This window comes from Canis lupus, chromosome 10, assembly GCF_003254725.2.
Source record: "Canis lupus dingo isolate Sandy chromosome 10, ASM325472v2, whole genome shotgun sequence".
Classification (NCBI taxonomy): domain Eukaryota; kingdom Metazoa; phylum Chordata; class Mammalia; order Carnivora; family Canidae; genus Canis; species Canis lupus.
Genome location: NC_064252.1, coordinates 6,081,045 through 6,105,460, shown reverse-complemented (window position 1 = coordinate 6,105,460; position 24,416 = coordinate 6,081,045). Strand labels below are relative to the sequence as shown.

At 44.9% G+C, this 24,416-nt stretch overlaps 1 protein-coding gene and 1 long non-coding RNA gene across 4 annotated transcripts in view; one reads left to right on the top strand and one right to left on the bottom strand.

Moving 5' to 3' along the window:
* PPM1H (protein phosphatase, Mg2+/Mn2+ dependent 1H) overlaps positions 1 to 24,359 on the top strand; it is a 253,471-nt gene extending 229,112 nt beyond the window's left edge. For 2 of the 3 annotated variants that reach the window (XM_025476754.3, XM_025476757.3), the window contains exon 10: positions 19,738 to 24,359. In XM_025476754.3, coding sequence (XP_025332539.3) covers positions 19,738 to 19,885 — 148 coding nt within the window. In that variant the 3' untranslated portion in view covers positions 19,886 to 24,359. Of the gene's footprint in view, positions 1 to 13,704; positions 14,532 to 19,737 lie in introns of those variants that run through there. The other variant, XM_025476756.3, reaches the window with a different exon arrangement.
* On the bottom strand, positions 1,283 to 17,235 carry LOC125755892 (uncharacterized). Its single transcript, XR_007413353.1, has 3 exons — positions 17,055 to 17,235; positions 13,006 to 13,717; positions 1,283 to 1,646 (listed from the first exon to the last, which is right to left on the bottom strand). It is a non-coding gene; the product is annotated as an uncharacterized LOC125755892 (long non-coding RNA).
* Positions 24,360 to 24,416: the final 57 nt, after the last annotated feature.

The window sequence follows — 24,416 nt, the reverse complement described above, 5'->3', positions numbered from 1 at the left end:
AGTCACCATGAGTAAAAGCCAGTAAAAACAGCAGAGAGTGAATTGGGACCTATAAATACTTCATTCTTGAATTTATCAGTCAAAAATAAAAATATTTTAACATTTCAGAAATGTTTTTTAAAATGTTAAAAATAGGAACAAGGACTAGAGACCATACATTGCACAGATTTTAAAAATAAGGAAGTAGAACTTCTGGAGATAACAAATATAAGAAATAAAAATTAGGGATGCCTGGGTGGCTCAGTGGTTGAGCGTCTGCCTTTGGCTCAGGGCATGATCCTAGAGTCCCAGGATCGAGTCCTGCGTCAGGCTTCCTGTATGGAGCCTGCTTCTCCACCATCTTCCTATGTCTCTGCCTGTCTTTCTGTGTCTCTCATGAATAAATAAATAAAATCTTAAAAAAAAAAGAATTAAAAATTCAGTGCTTTAAACAGATTAGAGACAGTTGAAGGGAACACTGGTGAACTGGAAAATTGATCTGAATAGTTAAGAATATGGCTGAGAGAGACAAAGAAGAGGAGAAATGTAAAATGAGATTACGAGACTAGGGGAATGGCCTAAAATGCTCTCACAGAATCCCAAAAGTAAATACTGCAGATGAGAAGAAGAAAAAGTTCCAGAATTGTTGAATGATAATAAACTGAAGTTCTAGAAAGACCAACAGATCTCAAGCAGAAGAAATGAAAATTATAAGTAGATATTTCATAATGAAACTAAAGAACTTCAAACAAACAAAAGAATAAAAGCAGCCAGAAAGAAGGCAAAACAGATCTATATAAATAGCATTTAGACTGAAAGCTGACTTTTCAGAAATAACAACAATATCCAAAGGATAGTGGAGTTCTATCTTTAGTTATCTAAGAATATTTTATTAACATGAAAGTTTTTTTTAATATATATGAAAGAATTTTCATATGGAGTAAAAACATCATTAAAGAGGATAAATTACAGACATTCTCAGGCAAAACACAACCTGAGGAATTTTAATGCCAACGAAACTCCTCAGAAGAAAATTCTAAAGGATGTACTTAGATAAGGAAATGAAATGATCCCAGATGGAAGATCAGAGAAGTAAAATGGATTATTAAGCTGGGATCTTAGTAAATTTGTAGATACACTGGTATATAAAACAGAAACAAGGATGTCTAATGTGTGGTCCTAAAAATTCTAGAATCAAAATATTAACTAAAAACAGCACAATTGGCAGGGGGGGATAGCAAATCAGCTACAGTGTGTGGTGATTCTATCAGAAAAGAGGTTCTCTTAAAATATTTAGCTTTAGACTCTGTGTTTAAATAGCTAAGAAAACTACAAAACAAACAATATATAACTTTTAGACTAATCAAGGGAGAGAAAGCCTACATAGGTTCAGAAACCAAATTTCTAAACAATTTCTAAATCAAAAATATATAATAAAAATTAGAAATTACTTGCATTTGGGTGGGGCATGTCAGTGATGCAGTGGTTTGAGTGTCTGACTCTTGGTTTCGGCTCAGGCCATGACCTCAGGGTCACGGGATTGAGCCCCATGTTGAATTCCATGTCCATGCAGAGTCTGCTTAAAATTCTCTCTTCTTCTCCGCCTCTCACTTGTGCTCATGCTCTCTCTCACTCATTCTCTTTCTCTCTCAAATAAGTAAATAAATCTTAAAAAAAAAAAAAAGTAAAAGAAAAGAAATTACTTGGGTTTAAATAACAGGAAGAATACTACACATCAAAACTTTAAAGGCTAAATTTCAAGCCTTTTTTTTTTTTTTTTTTTTTTGGTCTAATTCAATAAGCTATGCATAGATGAAGACTCCACTCACCCCTGACCTGAGCCATCTCCTCCACGTCATAAGATAGCTTTTTCCAAAACTCCCCACTGTATCACAAAGAACCCCTGGCCACAAGCTCTAGACTCCTTACCACAGAGAAACATTTTCTCAGAGAAGGACCCTGAGGGCTGACTTGTGTTATGGAGCTATTTCTGTCTATATTATCCACATAAACACGTACATAGACTTTTTATAACTTCTAGATTCTAGGAACCAAAGGATGGAGCTATCTACTCGTGGACCATGTGTTCTTTTCCTGAGTGCAGGCATTTAGTAAACACCTGTCCTAACCTAATTTTATTTTATTTTATTTTTTTTTTTTAATTTTTATTTATTTATGAGAGTCACACAGAGAGAGAGAGAGAGAGAGGCAGAGACATAGGCAGAGGGAGAAGCAGGCTCCATGCACCGGGAGCCCGACGTGGGATTCGATCCTGGGTCTCCAGGATCGCGCCCTGGGCCAAAGGCAGGCGCTAAACCACTGCGCCACCCAGGGATCCCCCTAACCTAATTTTAAAGTTCAGCTCTGCGGTCCTTATTTCAACAATAGCATCTAATTTAAGAAGTGAAAACAGCACAATAAACACAGGAGAAGCAGTGGAAGGAAAAAATTAGAGATGAGAAAATAGAGAACAAATATTCTATAAAAATAAATGGTAAATGAATTCAGTAAAGTTGCAGGATACAAAAACAGTATATAGCAATCTGTTGAGTTTCTCTACACTATTAACAAACTAGCAGAAAGAGAATGTAAGAAAACGGTCCCATTTACAATTGCATCAGAAAGAATAAAATACCTAGGAATAAATTTAACCAAGGAAGTGAAGACCTGTACTCTGCAAAATACAAGAGACACTGATGAAAGAAATTGAAGATGAAAAGAAACGGAAAACATTCCATGCTCATGGATTAGAAGAATAAATATTGTTAAAATGTCCATACTCCTCAAAGCAATCTACAGATTCAGTGCAATCTCCATCAAAATACCAAAAGCATTTTTCACAGAACTAGAAAAAATAGTCCCAAAATTTGTGTAGAACCACATAAAACCCTAAATTGCCAAAGCATTGTTGAGAAGGAAGAAAAAAGATATCACAATCCCAAATTTCAAGATGCACTACAGTGCTCGCTTCAACAGGACATATACTAAAAACAAGATGCACTACAAAGCTGTAGTAATCAAAATAGTATTGTCCTGACACAAGAATAGACAATTGGGTCAAGGAACAGAATAGAGAGCCTAGAAATAAGGCCACATATTAATTGGTCAATTAATCTACAAAGGAGGCAAGAATATACAATGGGGAAAAACCAGTCTCCTCAATAAATGATGTTGGGAAAACTGGACAGCTACATGTAGAAGAATGAGACTGGGCCACTTTCCTTATACCATACACAAAAATAAACTCAAAACAGATTAAAGACCTGAAACCATAAAACTCCTCAGAGAAAACATAGGCCATAAACTCTTGGCCTTAACAGTATTTTTCTAGATGTGTTTCCACAGACAAGGGAAACAAAAGCGAAAAAAAAAAAAGAAAGAAAGAAAGAAAGAAAAACCATTGGGACTACATCAAACTAAAAAGCTTTTGCACTGTGAAGGAAACCATCAACAAAATGAGAAGGCAACCTACCAAGTGGGAGGAGATTTTTGTAATATTTGGTATATCCAATAAAGGGTTCATATCCAAAATATATAATGAACTACCATAACTCAACATCCCAGGGGAATGAAAAACAATTAAAAATGGGCAGAGGGCCTGAATAGACTTTTTTCCAAAGAAGACATACAGATGGCCAACAGACACATGAAAAGAAGCCCAACATCAGTCACCATCAGGGAAATACACATCAAAACCACCACGAGATAACACCTCACATCAGTCAGAATTGCTAGTATCAAAAAGATAAATAACATGTTTGGCAAGGATGTGGAGAATAGAAATCCTCATGCACTATTGGTGGGAATATAAATTGGTGCGGCCACTATGGAAAACAATATGCAAGATTCTTCAAAAAGTTAAAGATAGAAACACTATATGAGGGGATCCCTGGGTGGCTCAGCGGTTTAGCGCCTGCCTTTGACCCAGAGCGTGATCCTGGAGACCCGGGATCAAGTCCCACATCGGGCTCCCGGTGCATGGAGCCTGCTTCTCCCTCTGCCTGTGTCTCTGCCTCTCTCTCTCTCTCTCTCTCTCTCTCTCTGTGTGTGTGTGACTATCATAAATAAATAAAAATTTTTAAAAAATCTTAAAAAGGAAAAAAAAAAAAGCAACACCATATGATCCAGTAATTCCACTTCTACATGTTTACCCAAAGAAAATGAAAACTCTAGATCAAAACGATATATTCATCCCTCTGTTTATTGCACCTTTATTTACAGTAGCCAAGATGTGGAGGCAACTTCAGTGTCCATTGGTGAATGAGTAAAGAATATGTGGTGTTGATATACACTGGAATATTACTCAGCCATAAAAAGGGAGGAGGAAATCTTGCCATTCTCAACAACATATGGACTGAAGGAATATGCTAAGTGAACTAAATCGAAGAAAGACAGATACCATATGATTTCACTTACATGTAGAATCTAAAAAACAAATGAACAAACAGAAACCGACTCAAAAATACAGGCAACAAACTGATAGTTGCCAGAGGGGATGGGAGATAGGAGGAATGGGTGAAGAGGATTGAGAGTTGCAAACTTCCAGTTATAAGATAGATCATGGGGAAGAAAAGTACAGTATAGACAGTGTAGTCGATAATATCATAAGAACTTTATGTGGTGACAGATTGTAACTACCCTTATGGTGAGCATCTCATGATATATAATTATCAAATCACTGTGTTGTACACCTAAGGCTAATATAATACTATATGTCCACTACACTTCAATTAAAATTTTTTAATGATAAAGCCAAAGTTTATTGTTTAAAGCAACTAACACATTAGAAAATGCAAATGAAAACCACAATGAGGGGGATCCCTGGGTGGCTCAGCGGTTTAGCGCCTGTGTTCAGCCCAGGGCATGATCCTGGAGTCCCAGGATCGAGTCCCACGTTGGGCTCGCTGCATGGAGCCTGCTTCTCCCTTCTCCCTCTGCCTGTGTCTCTGCCTCTCTCTCTCTCTCTCTCTCTCTCTCTCTCTCTGTCTCTCTCTGTCGCTCATGAATAAACAAAATCTTAAAAAAAAAAAAAAACCACAATGAGATATCATCTCACCCATCAGGATAGCTATTAAAAAATATATATATATATAAAAAAAAACAGAAAATAGCAAGTAGGTGAGAATGTGGAGAAATTGAAACCCTTGTGCATTACTGTTAAGAACGTAAAATGGGATAGCTGCTATGGAAACCAATATGGTGGTTCTTCAAAAAAAAAAAAATAAACATAATTATTGTATGACTCAATAATCCACTCCTGTCTATATACCCAAAAGAAGTGAAAACAGTTAAACAGATATTTGTACACTCATGTTCATAGCAGCAGTATTCCCAATAGCTAACACATAGAAGCAACCCATATGTCTCCCAGTGAATGAATGGATAAGGAAAACATGGCAGATAATGCAATGGAGTATTAATCAGCCTTCAAAAGGAATGAAATTCTCAGGCATGCGACAAAATGGGTGGTCGGTGTAGGCATCGTACCAAGTAAAATAACCAGTCACGTAACAACAAATATCGTATAATTCAATTTAATGGGGTGCTTAGAGTAATCAGATTCATAAATTCACAAAGTAAAATGGTTGTTGCCAGGGACTGGGGGGAGGGGAAGAAAAATATGTGTTTAACGGGTGCAACATTTCAATTTGGGAAAATGAAAATGTGAGGATAAATAGTGGTGATAGTTGTATAAAAATGTGAATGTACCAAGTGCCACTGAACTGTACACCTTTAAAATGGTTAAAGTGTTCAATTCTGTGTTATGTATATTTTACCACAAACAGTTTCTCAAATAAGCAAACTTGGAGAAAAAGCTAATAAATTAGATAAATTTCCCGTAAGACTAAATGAAAACAAGAAGGGTGACAAATACTATTTAAGAATAAAAAAACAGTAATATCTCAGACACAGCAGCAGTTAGATGTGACAATATTATGAAGATATACAAATTCTTTCATAGGTACGTTATAAAGATATCAATCTTTAGAGTCAGTACAGTTATAACCAAAGTTCCAGTGAGGTTTTCATGTAGCTTCATAAGGTCATTCTAAGATGTATATGGAAGAACAAAATGCCAGGAATGTTTGTGACATTTCTGTATGGGTCTTACCCTTCTAGATATTAAGATAAAATCAGAACAATTGAAACGGTGTAGAAAACATTAAAACTGAATCCCTTCTTCACACCATAGACTAAAATCAAGCCCCTGCAAATTACGACTTACATGCGAAAGGCAAAATAAATAAATACAACTTATAGAAAATTGTTTGGGAGAAATTGTCTTTATGATCTTAGCATAGAGAAGGATTTCTTAAAGAAGACCCAGAAAGCACAAACGATAAAAGATTGATAACCTTGACTGCATTAAAATTTGCAACTTTGGTTCTTCAAAAGACAACATAAAGAGTAAAATGACAAGCCATGAACTGGGAAAAGATTTTTGCAACTGGCATAAGTGAAGAGGGATTCATACCCATAAAATACAATGAACTCTCACAGGTCAATAAAGGAAACACAAACAACCCATTAGAAAAATGAGCAAGAGCCAAACAGTCATGACACAGAAGAACATTAATGTCCAATAAATAAATGCATTTTTAAAACACTCAAATGCAGTAAGCAGAGAGGTACAAATTAAAAACATGAGGTAACGGCAGATGGCCTTGTGAATTTGTAGACAGGCGGATGACATGTTGGCCTACCTGGGGGAGTCGGGCATTTGCCTGTCCTGTGACTCAGAAGTTCTTCTCTTGGGTCTGTGCCCTGGAGCACTGGTTCTGCAAGTGTAGTCCTTGGGTCACGTGGCATCGGCAGTATCAGAAAACTTGTTAGAAATGCAAATTCCCAGGCCCCATCCCAAATCTATCAGATAAAACTCCAGTGATGGGACCCAGCAGGTTGTGTTTTAACAGATCATTCAGGCGACCTGGTGCTGGTGAAATTCCAAATGAAAAGATAATCCACAGGGACGCCCGGGTAGCTCAGTGGTTGAGCGCCTGCCTTTGGCCCAGGGCGTGATCCCAGGGGTCTTGGGGTCAAGTCCCACGTTGGGCTCCCTGCAGGGAGCCTGCTTCTCCCTCTTCCTGTGTCTCTGCCTCTCTCTGTGTCTCTCATGAATAAATAAATAAAATCTTGAAAAGAAAAAAGATAACCCACAGAACTGTTTTTGTTACAAAAGCTGGGATCAACACACATGTCCAGTCACAGGATGGATAAACCAAGGGATGCTTCACAGCTCAAAAGGAACAAACCGAAGATGTGCTCGTTCGTGGGGAAGAATCTAGAAAAACGGGATGTTGAGTTTAATAAGGAAGTCACAGAAGAATACGCAGATGATGACTGCGTGAAGTAGAAGACTAGCCCTGTGTCATTTGGGTAAACAGATACTAAAGCTATTATAAAAAAGGCAAGAGACTTAACCCCAAGTTCAGGACTGTGGCTACGTTGGTAGAAGGGGTGGCGGGTAGGGAGGAAGGTCCGCACGTCGCTGCGTCTGCATGTGAACTGGGAGACACAGCTTGGCCTGGCGCTCCTCTGCTCAGAACCTTGTCGCGCTGCGAGTCCAGCTCCTGGTCCTGCCCCGTAGGCCTGGGCCTGGGCGAGCGTCCTTAGGCTGCCAACGCCTCCGGTCCCTCCTCTGCAAAGGGGGGGCTTCCCTGGGACAGCCCCAAACCCGAGGGCCAGCGGGCGGGTGCTGTTGCTGTTCTGTTCTGTGCCGTCTGTCTACACCTCGTATACCCCACAGCAGAAACTCCTCCTGCAGGAAAAACGTGAAGGCGGCGCTCTTTTGCCTCTTCCACTTGCTTGGTACCCAAGTGTTTGGATTCTTTTATTTGAGCTTAAATGCATTTTTCTCCCGTTGAGCTTTTAGTTTTCATGTGATGCTTTATATCCTGCTGGTTAGCAACGTTCTCGTTGGTTTTCTCTCCCGTGATTATTTTTATGAAGCCTCACAAAGCCAGCTGACAGGTGCTAGGGCCCAGGTGCCAAACTCGGTTTGAAAATCTCTCCGAGCTCACATGGGTTTGCTCACCAGCCAGCCCACCACTATCCACGACAACAGACCTGCCCTCCAGGGGCTGGTAACCTCTGGACAGTGTTGTCGCAGGGCAGGTGGGTACCGCCGGGGGCAGGTGGGTACCGCTGGGGGCAGGTGCATGCCGCTCAGGGCAGGTACGTGCAGCTCAGGGCAGATGCGTGCAGCTCAGGGCAGGTGGGTGCCGCTCAGCACAGGTGCGTGCTGCTTGCAGGTGTGTGCCACTCAGCACAGGTGGGTGCCGCTCAGCTGCAGGTGCATGCCGCTCGGGGCAGGTGGGTGCCGCTCGGGGCATGTGTGTGCCTCTCGGGGCAGGTGCGTGCCGCTCAGGGCAGGTGAGTGCTGCTCAGCGCAGTGGGTGCCTCTCAGGACAGGTGCGTGCCGCTCAGCGCAGGTGGGTGCTGCTCAGCTGCAGGTGCATGCCGCTTGGGGCAGGTGGGTGCCACTCAACACAGGTGGGTGCCGCTCGGGGCAGGTGTGTGCCTGTCAGGACAGGTGGGTGCCACTCGGGGCAGGTGCGTGCCGCTCAGCACAGGTGGGTGCCGCTTGGGGCATGTGTGTGCCTCTCAGAGCAGGTGCGTGCCGCTCAGGGCAGGTGGGTGCTGCTCAGCGCAGGTGGGTGCCTCTCAGGACAGGTGCGTGCCGCTCGGTGCAGGTGGGTGCCGCTCAGGGCAGGTGGGTGCTGCTCAGCGCAGGTGGGTGCCTCTCAGGGCAGGTGCATACCAGCCCAGGACAGGTGCGTGCTGCTCGCGCAGGCTCCTGGGTCTGTCAGGACTGCTACCTCCAGACGCAGGGCTTATGGCAATTTCGTGGGGGCAAACGGGGCAGGAAAGAAAAAGGGTTTGTGTCGCTTTTCGGGGGGAGATGACAAACCAAAGCCTAGGAGGGGACTCTGCGGCAGGGACGCAGCAAGCACCCGGAGCTGGGGTAGCTCAGCAGTCCCGCTGGCGAGGAAGGGAGGCAGCTGTGGCTGAGGGGACTGGCGGGTGGCGGAGGGCGCGCCAGGCCCAGCTTGCTCCTGGGGCGGGGAGGGGGCGGGAGGCACGCACTCCTGGCCGTGCCCGTGGGGCTGAAGGTCCACAAGGTCACGGACATGCAAGGGCATTGCGGTGTGAGCCGTTAAGAACCGGCGCCTAACCTAAGCTTCCTTCCCACGGCGGCTGCCTGATGCCTGGGGGCTCCGCAGTCCAGCGTCTGCCTGTGGCCCAGGCCGTGACCCCAGGGTCCCAGGATCGAGTCCCACATCGGGCTCCCTGCACGGAGCCTGCTTCTCCATCTGCCTGCGTCTCTGCCTCTCTCTCTCTCTGTGTCTCTCATGAATCAATAAATAAAATTTTATTTTATTTTTTTAATAAAATTTTAAAAATACGTATGAGTGGAAGTCCTCCAAATAAATTTTAATCTAAGTCATTCTGTCTGGGAGGAGAAGGAGCCACTTCCTAATTCCAGAGGCTCCGTGGCTCTTCCTTAGCCAGGAGGAATAATTTCTCCCCAGATAGAGGCCAGGACCAAAGGGGTACCTATGTAACCATGTTGGGGGGCTGGAGGGCTGGGGGTAGGGGTGGAGGGTTCCTGGGTCCAAACGTGACTCAGCTGCCCAAAGGAGGTCAGCCTGTTGTTTGATGGAACATGAGGAAGGACAGGTGTATCCCCAGGGCAGGCCACCCCCCAGCAAGGGGAGGCCACAGGGCAAATGAGAACAGCAGTGGTCCTTCATTCGAGGGTTTGAATGGGGCCGGTCTACTCTGAGTTCTGCGGATTTTGTACAAAAATTTCTTTTTGTCTAGAAATTTAGCAGAACAGAAAGGCTGACCATTAGCCCTGTGACAGGCAGGCCTTTGGGGTTTTGCCTTGGGATTATTCAACTTTTAAGGTTCCGTGTAGGTTGTTTCCTTTTCCTTTTCTTTTTAGCGACTGCCATCCTCAACAAGTGGCCAGCGTTGCCTTCCTGTGATGCTGTCCTTTCCCACCAAGGAATTCATAAATAGCACGTTCCCCTCTAGAGCGCAGAGGGAGGGAAGGGACGATTAGCATAACGATATGTTTGCAACTTTCTGACCCTGACCCCATCCTCTCAGGCAGAGATGGAGTAAAAATCAGCTGTATGAGTCTCTTGACTCCAGTGTATCTTCTGAAGTCCCTGTTGCTGTTTTGAACTGTCTCCACAGAAGAACCAGAAAATTAAAAGGAGGCTTCTTATGGACACGCCAGAAGGAGTGTGGCGGATTTCTCTTGCTTTTTCTTTTCTTCTTTCGAGTGGAGTTCGCCCTGAAGTATAGCAGAGTGGCGGGGCTGCGAGTCCCCTGTGGGGTTATGAATTGAACCGTTCATAGGAAATACGCCAAGCCAGGCCCTGAGTCGGGTAGTTGGAGTCATGGACAAGAACCTGTAGTTCTCTGTAAACCTGGCAGGGGCAAAAACAACAATACCAGGAAGAGTCTCTACTGAGGCCTAAACGTCTCACAAACTTGGAGACGGTGCTCGGAGAAAGGCCTGGAAGGGGTTTTCTGAGGCAAACTATCTGGGATTGACTTTGCCCCTCCATCAGGCTGCAGGTCTAGCAGTAGGTCTCCTGCGGACAGTATTCAACACGGAGGCAGGTGTGTCCACGTTCAGAGAAGATGCTTAGTGTTTTGTCCAAAGGTAACAAAGTGTCATTATGACTGAGGGGGAAGGACAAGGACAAAGCTGAGGGGAACCAGGGCCAAAGAACAGTAAACCAACCATGGAAGCAAGGCCTGCAGGCACATTCCAGATGCCCAGGCCAAACTCTGCGGGCCTTTGCCAGGCCTTCCCACCCCAAACCTCTCTGCGGAAACCTCCTTTTTGTGGAACTCCGGACACCATGTCCCTGTCCCCCTGCTGGGACACCCGAAGGGGCTCATTACGGGGTGTTCAATCTGTAAGTCCCAACACAGCGCCTCCCTAACAAGAGAGACCGCCTTGATGGGTCACAGCCCGGACGTCCTCCTCCACATCCACGCTCCCCGAGACTCGGTCTGTGGGCCTCGATGAGGAAGAGAGGAAGCAGCAAAACAGCCCCCAACACTGACCGCGGTGTTACCAGCGCAGCTATTGAGTGCGGGTTTGTGTTTCCTCGATAATAATGACATTTATTTTGGCAAAGGATGAAAGAAAGTTCTTCTTATGAAATCTTTCCGTGGATTAGCCGGACTGATCTCTCCCAGCACCACGTGGTTTGGAAAAACTATGACTCCGATGCAAAAAGGAAGGGTTCCCGTCACCACCGCCCCCCACTCCCCCCACAGCTATTACAGCTTGAGGAACAGAGCCGTGGGTGCGCGACCTGCTGCTGGGAGACTGGAGCAGATCTGCATTGTTGTTCCTGTTGCACAATCCAGCGTCCTTAGGCCCCGGGGACGTTGGCAGTCGGTCTGCGCTGCTGCCCACGGCGCCTCCGAACAGCCAGGCCCCTCTTTCCTCCCTCGCTGCCATCTACGGGGCAGCCGGGGCAGAGGCGTGGGGCCACTTAGTGGGACCATCAGGACATTTCAAGGGCTTGCCAGGGAAGATCGAGAAGGAAATGCTCTGTTGTTCCCCCTCACATTGAAAAGTTTGCCAGTGGGGATACAAGCAAAACTAAACACGCACCCCCTAAGAGACCAGGGAGTCGGTGCCAGGGCAGAGGGGGGATGAGGCCTGGCGGGTGTCCCCACCCTCTCCTGTGACTGTGGGCGGCTCTCCTCAGTCCCTGGCCCTCTGCCTGCGGGCACCTTAACCCCTGGGGTACACAGTGGCAGTGTCACAGTACCAGTGCCTCTGAATAGTCCATCAGACTGGGACCCCCGCACCCTGGGCCGGGGACAGAAGCTGTCATGAGTGGCTTCAGTGACCCCAGAGGCCGGTAAGGGACACGCGTGGTTCAGCTCCCAGCAGTGAGATGCCTCCTCCTGGGATGCGCTGCCCGGGGCCAAATCCAACAAAGAGCCCTCACCCCTACCCGCAGGCCGCTGTAGATGCCTGCCAATGTTCCAGAGCTTGGGAGAGCTTTTCTACCTCTTAAATTTCAGAGGCCTGCTCAGAATGCAAAGAAGATTCCTCCTCCTGTTCCCATCACACTCTATTACTGCTGGGCATCAGCAGATGGAGGCTGCCTTTTATATGCAAATATGGGGAACCCATTAATTCCCCAATTCCTGCCACCCACCTCCCTCCTGTGAGACCCTGATCTGCACCATCTAAATGGCAAATAGCAGTTCCCACCCAACGAGAACTATTAAGGCCTTAAAGGCACGGGCATAGCCTGAGGCCTGAAAAGGAGGCCGCTTCCACACCAGTGCTGATTCAGAGGTGGCCTCTGTTGGAAACCGGCTCCCTAAGCGGTGGACGCCGGAAGGCAAATCTCTTGGGGAAGAAAAAGACATCTTCTGTTCAGTGAGGGCAACGCGAGCGAGCGTGTAGTGACCCCTGACCAGGTGCCGGGACTGTGCGGAATGTTTTGTGGAAGGTTCTCACTCATTCCTTGCGGGGGCCTCCGAGGTCTCGCCCTGCCGTCATTCCAGATTTATAAGGAAAAAAAGAGGGGCTCCAAGAGGCCGAGGGATTTTCCAGAGTGCCCATGTGGGCTGTGGTCAAAACCAAGATTGCGCCCTCGGCCACCCACGCCCACACCCTGAGCCCCTCCGTATTCTCTGCTGAAGAGCTGAGACAAGTAGGAAAGGCCACAGATGCCTCAGAATCGCGGGGACAACAGACCATGGAGGATTTATGGGTCAGGGCCCTGTGAAAAGGGCTTCTGGCCTTCCCGTAGTTCTTCAGCCCTCTTCCTTTCTTTGTTTTCTTCCCTCCCCTGCTGTCCTTTCTCTGCCCCCCCCAACCCCCCCCCGGAGCCTGAGGAAGCCTCTGAGCCAAGCCCTGTGCCGTGTGCCAAGTGAGCTCCCTCCCTGGCAGCCATTCCTTTCAGCAGAGCTTTGCTGATCAATATTGAAAGCTTCGGCCCAGAAGAAAAATGTTCTCAAAATACAAACCTTGTCTCCCAGGGAGATTCTTAGAAGAGAGCGAGTGCTTCAGACTGCTCCGGCAGTTCTCTCCTGCGGTCTGACCAAGCATTCTGAATAAGGCGGTCGGGAATGGCCCTTCATCTGCTCCACTCCCAGCTTCCAGAACCACCAGGCCCCTCCGCCTGCTTCAGGCCGGCGTGCAGTGGAATTCATTTCCCTTCAGCGGCACCATATTCTTTGCTTCTCTCCTGTAGGTTTTGTTCTCCCATTTCCTGTTTTGACTCAGTCTGTGGCACGTGTCTGCCCTTGTGTTCAGTCTCTCTACCAAAATCTATAGAGTTCTCCTGTTTTACTGACACATTTAGCAATTTCTTTCATAGTCACCAAACCAGGTAGCCCTTGTCAGGTAGATATTAGACGAAAACCAAATGGGACTGGGGAGACCCGGTTCTTTCCCTCCAGAGAAAGTTGTCTCCTCTTGTACCACGTTGGATGCAAAGCAACCTTACAAATGGTTTCATGTCTGAGGCGAGTTGGCTCTCGAATATGGATGCCATATTCGATTTTGAAATGGCGACCAGCCTGGCCGAATATTGGAGCTAGGGCAAAACACCCTCTCCCAAGAGCCAGTTTCTGGGGTTGTCTTGAGTTGATCATTTACAAGGAAAGCTCCTGCAAGTGGCCTCATTTTACCTGAATGTTGTTTCTGACTTCATTTCAATACAGGATCTCCTGTAGCCTGAGGGAAATGTCAAGAAACTGGTCATAGAGTTCAGATGTACTGTTAAGTCACTGAATACAGCATCTAATCAGCCCCCTTCAGTTGTCTGCACAGGCTGCTCTTACAGAGAAGATACCACACTCACCAGAGAAGACTGGCAAAGAAGTCATGTGGAGGAAATCTGAGCTCCTGGCCAGTGTTGGAAGAAGTGGTCCTGGACATTCTCCCTAAGCCTCGCACTCAGGTTGGAGCCATCCGTCCCTGAAGCACAGGGATACACAGATGATGGCAAGAACCTGAAGTTCTTTGAGGAAGGGATATGGTTTGCTAGGCTCACCACACAGGAAGTGGGAAGTTAAACCTCACACCACCCCTGTGTTAGGAGAATCCTAACCCAAGAAATTACATGTTCTAGAAAAACCCATAGTGTTTCCTAGTAAAGGCAGATTTAAAAATCTCTCTGTAACATAGAGCACAGAGTAACCCACCCCTATTGAAGAGAAATTTATATCTTATCTTCAAACCCACTATGAGAAAGAATAATTAGATATAATGGAGCCTTCCTTCTTGTTCTCCAAAGAAAACCCAGTAGAATAAGTTGAAACTTTAAACATGTACAACTAGAACCACAAGGTAAGAAGAGGTAGATTTGGGAAACAACCAAATGGAATTCACAATGGGGAAAAGTATGTCACTGAAATAAAGTCACTACAGTTCACCCTTGAATAACATGGGTTTGGAACTGCATGAATCCACTTATACATGTATTTTTTGACATGGTACTGTAAATGTGCTTTCTCTTATGATTTTTAATAAAATTTTATGTAGCTTACTTTATTGTAAGAATACAATATATATAATAAGTACATAATACAAGTAATAATATGTATTAATTATTTATGTTATCAGATGTCTGGGTAACAATAGGCTATTAAGAGTTAAGTTTTCAGAGTCAAAAGTTACACTTGGATTTTTGACTGTGTGGTGGTTGGTGCCACTAACCTCTGTGTTGTTGAACAGTTTACTGAATGGATTGAAGAGCAAACCACTACAACAGGAATTAGTGAATTTAAATAAATCAGATAGAAAAAAATCCAGTAACGAAGTGGACATGAAGATAAAATGGAGAAGGTCTAATAGGAGAAAATATAAGAAGTAGAAGGCAAGCAATATTCAGAAAGTTCACAGTTGAAAGTTTTCCAGAATCAAAGAAGTATCTTCTCATTTGAAGGAGTAAAACACATTTTCAACCATGATAAATATAAAGGAATCCTCACTGTTATGTCTTGGTGTAACTTCCAACCATCAATAACAAAACAACAGTAAAAAACTTAAAAGGCTACCAATGAAAAAAATATTTCCTTATAAAGAGATGACTTCTCTACAAGAAGAGTCACAATAAACGAAATATTATCTCTAAACTGCAGAGGGAAAATAATGGTCAACCCAGGATTCTATACCCAATAAAGCTATCCTGCAAGATAAAAAGCAAAAGTAAAAGATCTTTGTGGTCCAAAGACAGGATGAGTATTTTTTTTTAAGATTTTATTTATTCATGAGAGACAGAGAGAGAGGCAGAGACACAGGCAGAGGGAGAAGCAGGCTCCCGGTGGGAAGCCTGACATGGGATTTTATCAATCAACCTGATAGAAAGCAAGAATGAAGAAAAACATAATAAAGAGAAAACACACAGGAAGTTTTATATTTGTTTACATGTGTGTATTAGTGATGTCAGATTAATAAGCTCAGATATCCATTTTTACAATAAATATAGTTTACATCTTAATAACTCTGAGATTAGATTTTATTGTAATTAGCCATATACCACTAATGAAATACACTTTAAAATACAAAGTTTAAAAAAATAAGACCAGATGAATTTCACAGATATTTACAGAACTTTAAATCCAAACACAACTGAATACATATTCTTCTCGAGTGCACACAGAACTTTCTCCAGAATAGACCACATACTGGGTCACAAATCAGGTCTCAACCGAGACCAAAAGATTGGGATTGTCCCCTGCATATTTTCAGACCATAATGCTTTGAAACTAGAACTAAATCACAAGAAGAAATATGGAAGAAATTCAAACACGTGGAGGTTAAAGACCATCCTGCTGAAAGATGAAAGGGTCAACCAGGAAATTAAAGAAGAATTTAAAAGATTCATGGAAACTAATGAGAATGAAGATACAATCGTTCAAAATCCTTGGGATACAGCAAAAGCAGTCCTGAGAGGGAAATACATCGCAATACAAGCCTCCCTCAAAAAACTGGAAAAAACTCAAATATACAAGCTAACCTTGCACCTAAAGGAACTGGAGAAAGAATAGCAAATAGATCCTACACCCAGCAGAAGAAGAGAGTTAATAAAGATTGAAGCAGAACTCAATGAAATAGAGACCAGAAGAACTGTGGAACAGATCAACAAAACCAGGAGTTGGTTCTGTGAAAGAATTAATAAGATAGATAAGCCATTAGCCAGCCTTATTACAAAGTTTTAAAAAAGAAAAAGAAAAATAAGTAGATAAATAATGGAGTGAAAGGAAAAATTTAAAAAAAAATAAAATTATTACTAAAGCTTAAGAAAAATGAAGTACAAAGTTTAGAAGTCCTACTCAGTCTTGTAGATTTTATCATTTAAAAATATCAGGATGAGGAGGTGACACTGAAAATGACTACCATTTCCTGCCTGAGAGACTGGGGATCACATTAACTAAGAATGATAGATGGGGAAAGTCCACCTTGGAGGTGAAAATAGTTAATATTTATTGACTTCTTCTTAAGCCTTCACTGGGGACTACCAACGAACTTAGGGAGCATCAGAAGAGTTTGTGTCGTGTGTCATGGAAGCCCCAGAAACGGGAGGACTTGAGTGTGTAGGTGGGTGAAAGCCTCCCCTCACCCATAAAAAAAGGAGCATTCAGGAAGACAGGAGCCGTCAAAGGCAAAGAAGGTGGTCAGTAGCGTCTGTGCTGGAGCAGGGCTGGGCTGAACGAGTACTGAGAAGAAGCTCTTAGGTCAAGGTGCAAGAGGCCAGCCTCGTAAGGTAGGGGAGCCTACTGGTGAGAGATTAAGGAGGAAAAAGGGAAGAAATTGAAGGAGCAAAAATGGATTTCTCTCTCAAGAAGTTTAGCACCTAAGGGAAGACAGAATGGATAGTAAAAAGAAATTCAGGCTCAAGGGAAGTTCTCTTGGAATAGGCAATAACCATTTTTAAGAATAAAACCTTAATTATCTAGAGCCCTCAGGGAATTGAGTTTCCTGGGTAACCGTCTTTTCTAGGTGACCTAATGCTGCTTTTTAAAATACCACTGCTAATTTTGACCATTTTTTAAATACCCAAACTCACCAGTAATGGCAACATCAGGGTGGTCCCTTGCCTTGAACTGAGGGTGCTCCTCTGTGGCTCTGTCTAACCTCGTTTGGATCTTTCTCATTGCCCCAAGGCTGCAGACCCGGAGAGGCCAAGGGAATGACTTGCCTCTTTCCAGGCTAGCCACAGGAGCTGGCTTGAGTTCTTGTGTCCGTTTTTTGACCTCTTGGTTTTTTTGAAACAATAAATATTAACTTATTTTCACCTCCAAGGTGGGACCTTCCCCATCTATCATCTTCTTTTCTGTCAGCCACATTTTATCGTAACCTGACATAATTTTCTCCGTCTAGCGTGCTCTTGAGCTGAGTTCAGGTGTGTGCAGCTCTGACACAGGAAGAGCTATATTGACTCTGTATTGACTCAGCCCCGTTCCTTAACTTAAAAGGCTAAAGTTTGAGGGATGCCTGGGTGGTTCAGCGGTTCAGCTCAGGGTGTGATCCCAGGATCCTGAGATCGAGTCCTGCATCGGGGTCCACACAGGAAGCCTGCTTCTCCCTCCGCCTCTCTCTGTGTGTCTCTCATGAATAAATAAGTAAAATCTTAAAAAAAAAAAAAAAAAAAAGGGTGAAGTTTGGACCCTGGTCAATCACCAGGATAATAACATCCCTCTGATACTGTGGTAGCCTTTCCCTACATGGTTGTATGTCAGGTATACGATTTAACATAAACCCAAGGCTAATCTGGGGTGAGCATCTGAGAGAATCTTCTGAATATAGTATAAGCTACCGAATGTGCATTTTGGGAACGTTATGGGGCCGTTTAGCCAAAGGCCGCTCTGGGCTCCTTGCTGTTTATTTCCTGATCTCAGTGGGAGAACCCTCCGAAAGGGGCCTCATCCTCCCTCGAGTGCAACCTAAGAGCTTTCTGCCGCAAAGCTGATAATTCTCTCAGGACAGAAGAAGGTGTCTCTCCTACCCACCTACCACCCATCGTCCCGGAGGAAAGGCATTTATTTTGCATGAACTAAACAGCACTTCCTGTGCCTGCTGTAGTGTGTGCCGCGCTCCTCCCTGCTATCTGGGCTGCAAGTAGACTTGAGTCTCAAAGACTGGAATCTTAATCCTGAGATCATTTGCTACGAACCTTAGTCTTATTTTATTTTATTTTATTTTATTTTATTTTATTTTACTTTATTTTATTTTAGTATTTGTTTACTTGCCAATCTCTTTTAATATGAAACCCAGCAAATCCATAAGGGGTCTTACCAGAAGAAATAGAAGAGCCTCCTGGTGCTCTGAATTCCATAAAATCGCAGTCCTAAGGGCAAGGCAGAGACATTCCAAAGTAGGGAAAATCCACTAGTAATATCAGGGTGGTCTGTAGTTAAAGGCTTCCAAGAAGCATTCCTTATAGGGTGACATTTATTATCTTGGTGATTTATCAGAGTCTGGCTTTTAGCTTTTCAGATTCAGAAACTGGTTTAATCCACATACAAAGAACAGATTCATTGTCGGAGCTGGACTCACCCTAACCAAGCTTACAAGATTGATGTGGAAACCGAAATGCCAGTTGACGTTTATGTGGAGAACTATAACTGACTGATATTCTTACAGCACAATGACTGGCTCACCCTTTCCCTTTAGGCAGGCCTACACAAGGAGCCAGATCATAATCAGGTTATTTGGTGAACGTGAAATCAGAGTTAACGGTGAATCATGTTTAATGGCACAGGCTGAGAGAATAATTCATCCACGCTAAATATGGTCGTACCAGCGGAACTAAATCTCTTTGAAGTCTGTCAGCTAAGACTTTCTCTGCTCTGATCAGTATTTGGATAGACACCTGCCGATGTTTTGCCTCATTTTTTTAATGCCACACAGCCAACCCGGGCCCATACCCACCAAAATCCCCTCCCACACTGGTCGTTATATGTCAGTACTTTCCATTGGCTAATAGTGTAGTCATTCTTTTTCCTAAATGTAAATGTCTATGTGCAATCATATTTTCCAATTCTTGGAGGACCCCCACACACACACCTGCCGCTGTACCTAAATACCTATATTGATCAAGAGGAGAGTGTGGCATTGATAAGGGGGAGTGAATAGTTCATCCACACCAAGGCTTATCAGTCATTTCAAAAAACACCTTCACATTTTTACTGTACTCCCATGCGACGGGCACTATTGTATTTATTTAAATAAACTCACTTTTTAAAAAAAATAAATTCCCTTTTTAAAAATAATTCTATTTAAAAGATTGACCCCTACCATAAATAGAAAATGACTATCCTTTGTCCTAAAAAGAATGTGGCCACCAAAATAACACTGAAAACAAAAGCTCTTATGTTTCCCAAGTACTTTTTCCGCTAGCCATGGTTTGCAGTGCAAAGCTGTGAGCTGAGCAGATCCACGTTAAAGACAGCCTTACACCAAATAGAGACTCTTTCCTTGATATCCCCAAAAGCCTCAGAGGAGGACTCAACAGAATAATTTAGGAGGTTCTTTAAAGTATGGGGTGCCTTGTCCATCTACCACCTAAAAGCATAATCTCACATTAGGCATCCCACATTTTGGGAAAAGATGGCCTAGCCTTTTTGAGACTATAGGGGTATTTGAAAAGCATTTACGCAGCTGTAGTGATGCCTCCTTCTCAGCCGTGCTCGACTCCTGATTCTGCCTAATGCCGACTGATGGTCTCATTCCTACTTCTCTCTACACAGGTACACGCTGGCAGCTCAGGACCTGGTGATGCGTGCCCGCGGTGTCCTAAAGGACAGAGGATGGCGGATATCTAATGACCGACTGGGCTCAGGAGACGACATTTCTGTATATGTCATTCCTTTAATACATGGGAACAAACTTTCCTGAAAAACAGCCCAGGGGATTGGGAGGACAGCAGGGGAGAAAGCTGGGATACTCTTGGCAGGACGGGACTGGGAAGTACCCCGGCAGAGTTCCAGGTGATGCAGCCTCTTCCTAGCCCAGGTGGGGAGTGTGCTGCCGAGAGGCCTCTGACTGTACTTCTGGGGGACCCTTTGATTTCAGTTTCCTCTTTAGTAACAGGTCTGGATACTCAACAAGAGCAAAACATAAAGGCTGCTACCGAGAGTTGTGTTTCTTTTGGTTCCTTTAATAGGCCTCCAGGTAGTCACTGCCTGTTTGGGGCACACACATATTTATTTGGAATAGCTAGGCAGCCATTTTCAGGTGTAACTGGCGGAAGACGCTGGCCTGTCAAGCTGCCAGCTTCTCTACGGGTTCAAAGTGCTGCGTTGCAAAGTTGGGGATCATGCCTCAGAAAGTGTAAGCACCCCCCCTTCTAGTAAGCCTGAGATCTATTTCAGGGAACGCCATCTCTGTGTGTCTCTCTCTCTATTCTATCATGGTTATGGTGGGGTGAGGCAGGGATTTTTTTTTATTTCTCTTTGATATTTCTTGAATCTTAATTGTTTCCCTTCCATAAAACAGGCCTGGGACTTTCCAGCTCCTTGCTGAGGAACATTCATGTGTCAAAGTCCAGCCCAGGCTGTCCCTGTACCCAGTAGCCCACATCACCCAGGCAGCCTTCTGGAACAGTGCCCTGGCTGCCAGAGTTCTTGTCCTTGTTGTGTAACAGTTTGTCTTGAATTGCATTTTCTCACCAAATCAGTATGTTTTCCTGAAAATATGGGCGTTTCTTTGAACCAACGGTTCCTCTGTTGTCTTCAAGGGTCCCCTTTCATGGCTTGAGATTTCTCTGAGAATCTAGGTTTTCAAATCTGGAATGGTTGGCCCTCCCCACCTGCTGGGGGCCGTGGGGACACCCGTAAAGCAGTGTTTAAGAGATCAGTACAGGAAGCTCCATGTACCAGGCAGTTCGCCATACCTCACATGAAGACCCTTCCTTCATTTTGGATTCAGGTTCCATGGGCTGTGACAGCCCCCAAGGGCCGTGTATCAGTGTACTGTCAAGGAGCAATGGTCCCGCAGTCCCTCTCCTCTTCGAAGGGCAAGGCCCACTTAGAATAGCTGTTTGATAAAAGTGAATTTGAATTGGGTTGACAGGTCATTCTCATGCCGTGTGCCCCATGCCTTCCCCTTGGAATCACGCCCCAGCCACCCAACAGCTGAAACCCCAGTTCCCATTGTTGCTGCACTTCTGAGTGTTCCTCACAGGAGCTGCGGAAGCAGCGAACACCAAAACTACCTGTTGCCTCTCTACCACGAGGAATCACAAAGTAGATTTTTAGAAGGCACTTCCATCTCTTAGGCAGACTACGGTTCTGCACTGGGGGGCCTTACAGAGCAGCGTCCAATTACTGAGTCTTCCTGCACACGTCCTGTGGCATCATCACCACCTTGAGGATTTTGTGTAATTAGAGCATCCTTCCCACCCGATAAAGAAAAATGTCGTTGATGTGATTCCCAAAGCAGCTGGAGACCAATTCCAGTTCGCATGTTTGTTGAGTCCTTTCCCCGGACGAGAGGAGAGGGATCGTTCCTCCAGGATAGTTCATCACCTTCCCAGAGTTGTAGATATTTTATTAGGAAAGGCCTGGAGCCTCTCTACTCAGGTATGAATTCATTCCACAGTGTGGAAATGACGCGCTGCCTGGTAGGTGAAGTACTATGGGAACTTACCCACCAGCTATTTGCCAAAATGTCGCCTGGGAAGAATTGGACGACCACGCTGTCAGGGGTCACCTTCACCTGACAGCTTCCCTCCTCCTCCAGGAGATTTCAGCTACCCCAGATGTCTCTGCGGGGACAGGTTTGTGGTAAAGCATTTGCTTCTCTGGCGGAACACGATGCTGTGGGACAACACTCCGCCATTTTACAGCATCCTGGTCCCCTTCCTGCTCCTGCTCTGATGCAAAGTCACATACAAATTGAAAACCAGAATGTTTTCTGTGGAGGACCCTGAACTGCCTTCTTTGCGAAGCTGTCCTCACAGTCACCTCTTTCCCATGTTCCCGTTGCCTTTCATCTGGGCTTCTCTGTTGGTCCCTCCTTGAGCTTGTTCTACTTTGGTTTGAGCCACCAGAGTCTGACTTTGGGTATAGATGTCATGACAGCCTTCGACTCAATTCACCAGTTCATTTACTGCCAAGAAATGTCTCAGGAAAAATTCTGGAACCCCCCCCTTTTTTTTTTCAATTTATTCTAAAGTCTTGAGCATTCAAGTCCTGCTGGTTTTAGTTAGAAAGGTATCCAGGAATTCCTTTCAGAAGCCTCCTTGGTGGAAAGATGTTAGTAAAAAGCTGAAGCCCTGTTTCTGTTTGGGGGATGGGAGGAAAATTAGAAATGAGGCGAATAAATCATTTGGGGAAAGAGTGCTTTGTTAGTGCCCATAAAAGACCTACGCAGCGCTGATAAGCTCTGCAAATTGAGCTTACTCTGTTTGGCTTTACTTTGCACCCAGGAACCCAGGCCATCCCGTCCCAGAGCAGTAACTGTGTCTACATAACGGGGTCGGCCCTTGGAGCATTCCTGGAAAGGTCAAAAGGCAACACACTCAAAATTCTGAAGGACGCATTTACATGTGGTTCTGAAATCTTGGGCAGCTGACTTCTAGCCAACTCTGCTTGTCCTCATCGTCCCAGAGGAAGTCTTGTTTAATAAAAAGCGTTCGATTTCCTGGTCAGGACTTTATGGTTGTCCTGGGGCAGGGAGGTGGCCACTTCCTCTAATGAAAGGCTCTTTCCATTCTAAATCTCTGTTAGGCTGGACCCCACTCTTCCGAATATTTGGGGACGGTCTTTTCCTTAAAGAGAGCAAACTCCCACTCCGTGCACACCCTGCAGGTGACCACCTACCCTGGGTTCTCGTGACACCTGTGGTCATCAGAGCGGTGGCCGCAGTCACAGGTGGAGTGTACGTTCTGGGGTGGTCATCCTTCCCTAACTGCGGCTCTTGGGGCGGGAAGGGAGAGGGGGACATCGGGTGAGGCCGCCCACTCAGCTGTGGAATAGGACAAAACTACACCAAGTGGCGATGTCGGTTCCTTTCCCCAGCTTTGGGGAATTTAGGGTATTTGATTTTTTGAAATTCCTAGCAGCTCACCTCTATGGGGCCATGCGAAGTGAGCTGTGCTGTAGGTAGCTACTGGTGGACAGGGGGTGAGAGTCCCGGGACCCAGATTTAGCCTCAGATCTTGGCCATTCGGGCAGGATTTTTGGTATACCAAGAGCACTAGCATGGAAACATTTGGAAAAAAGACTCTCAGGTCTTTAAACTCCTGCTGCTCCTCTCCACGGCACCTCCTTCCTCGCCTGCCAATCGGGCTTTTTTCAACAAGGCCAAGGATGGCCAGTGGTTTCTTTCCACCACAGTTTGAGGATCTGACCTTTCCTTAAGTGACCCAGCAGCCCCACTCGTCTCAGAGGGAATATGTTAAACATTTATGAGCGTCTATTTTCTGTAAATTACTGCTTCTGGGACATTGGGAGAAAGCCGTGAAGAGTCATTGTCTATGCAAAGAACAATCAGGCTGACCCTAAAACTTACCAGACCTAAGAAAACAGGAGAAGAGTATCTGGCCACAGGATGGGATCTGACATTAGAAACTTGGATTTTTGAGGACTTCGCAATTGCAGAGAAGCGTTAGAGGCCACACAGGACACACAGCCCAGCACGCTGAGCAGACGTGGGCCGGGTGTGGGTGCTGTGGCCCATGTGCCCACTGGGATTTTTCAAAGGACACTACGTGAGCAGCCTCACTCGCCTCTTAGGCGAGCACCGTGGCACCTCTTTGTCAGATTTGAGTGGCAGTCTGCGCACTACTCCTCTTTCTAATCCATGATGTTACGTGTAAATAGCTTTAATTTTTCCTCTGCGTCTTAGATGAAGTCTTGTTCACGTAGCAACAGGTAGACAGTGACCAAATGAGGCTGTCAACGTGCTGTTGTTTTCTACCGCGACGTAGTTGAAGGAGAACCTTGTGCCCCCCACCCCCACCCCCTTCCGATCTTCCATGGGATTTTGTGTTTGGGGAGTCCTGAGGTCAGGCTCTTGTTTCTGTTTGCTTCCATTTTCTTGGTTTCTTCTGGAGACCCAGGGAAGCCCACTGTGGAGATCATCTGTAAAGGAACGCATCACGGTCTGGGTTTCCCAAAAAATGCCAGATGTACAGGGAATGACAGGAATCTGCCTGAGAATGGTTTCAGAACCATGTACCTTTATGCTTTGTGATTGTGACACCTTGACTTTCATAACCCCCCCCCCCCAAAATGAAAACTGTTTAGTAAAGGGGATCTATTTTGTGTGTTTTGAAACTTAGGTGCGATGTTCCCTGGAAAAAGCTAAAGAAATGTATATGCTCAATGACGTTTTAAAATAAAATACTATATATATGTATATAGGACACCTTTAGAAAAGTGTGTCATTTTTTTTTTTTAATTTGCTGTGAAGTTTCTTCATA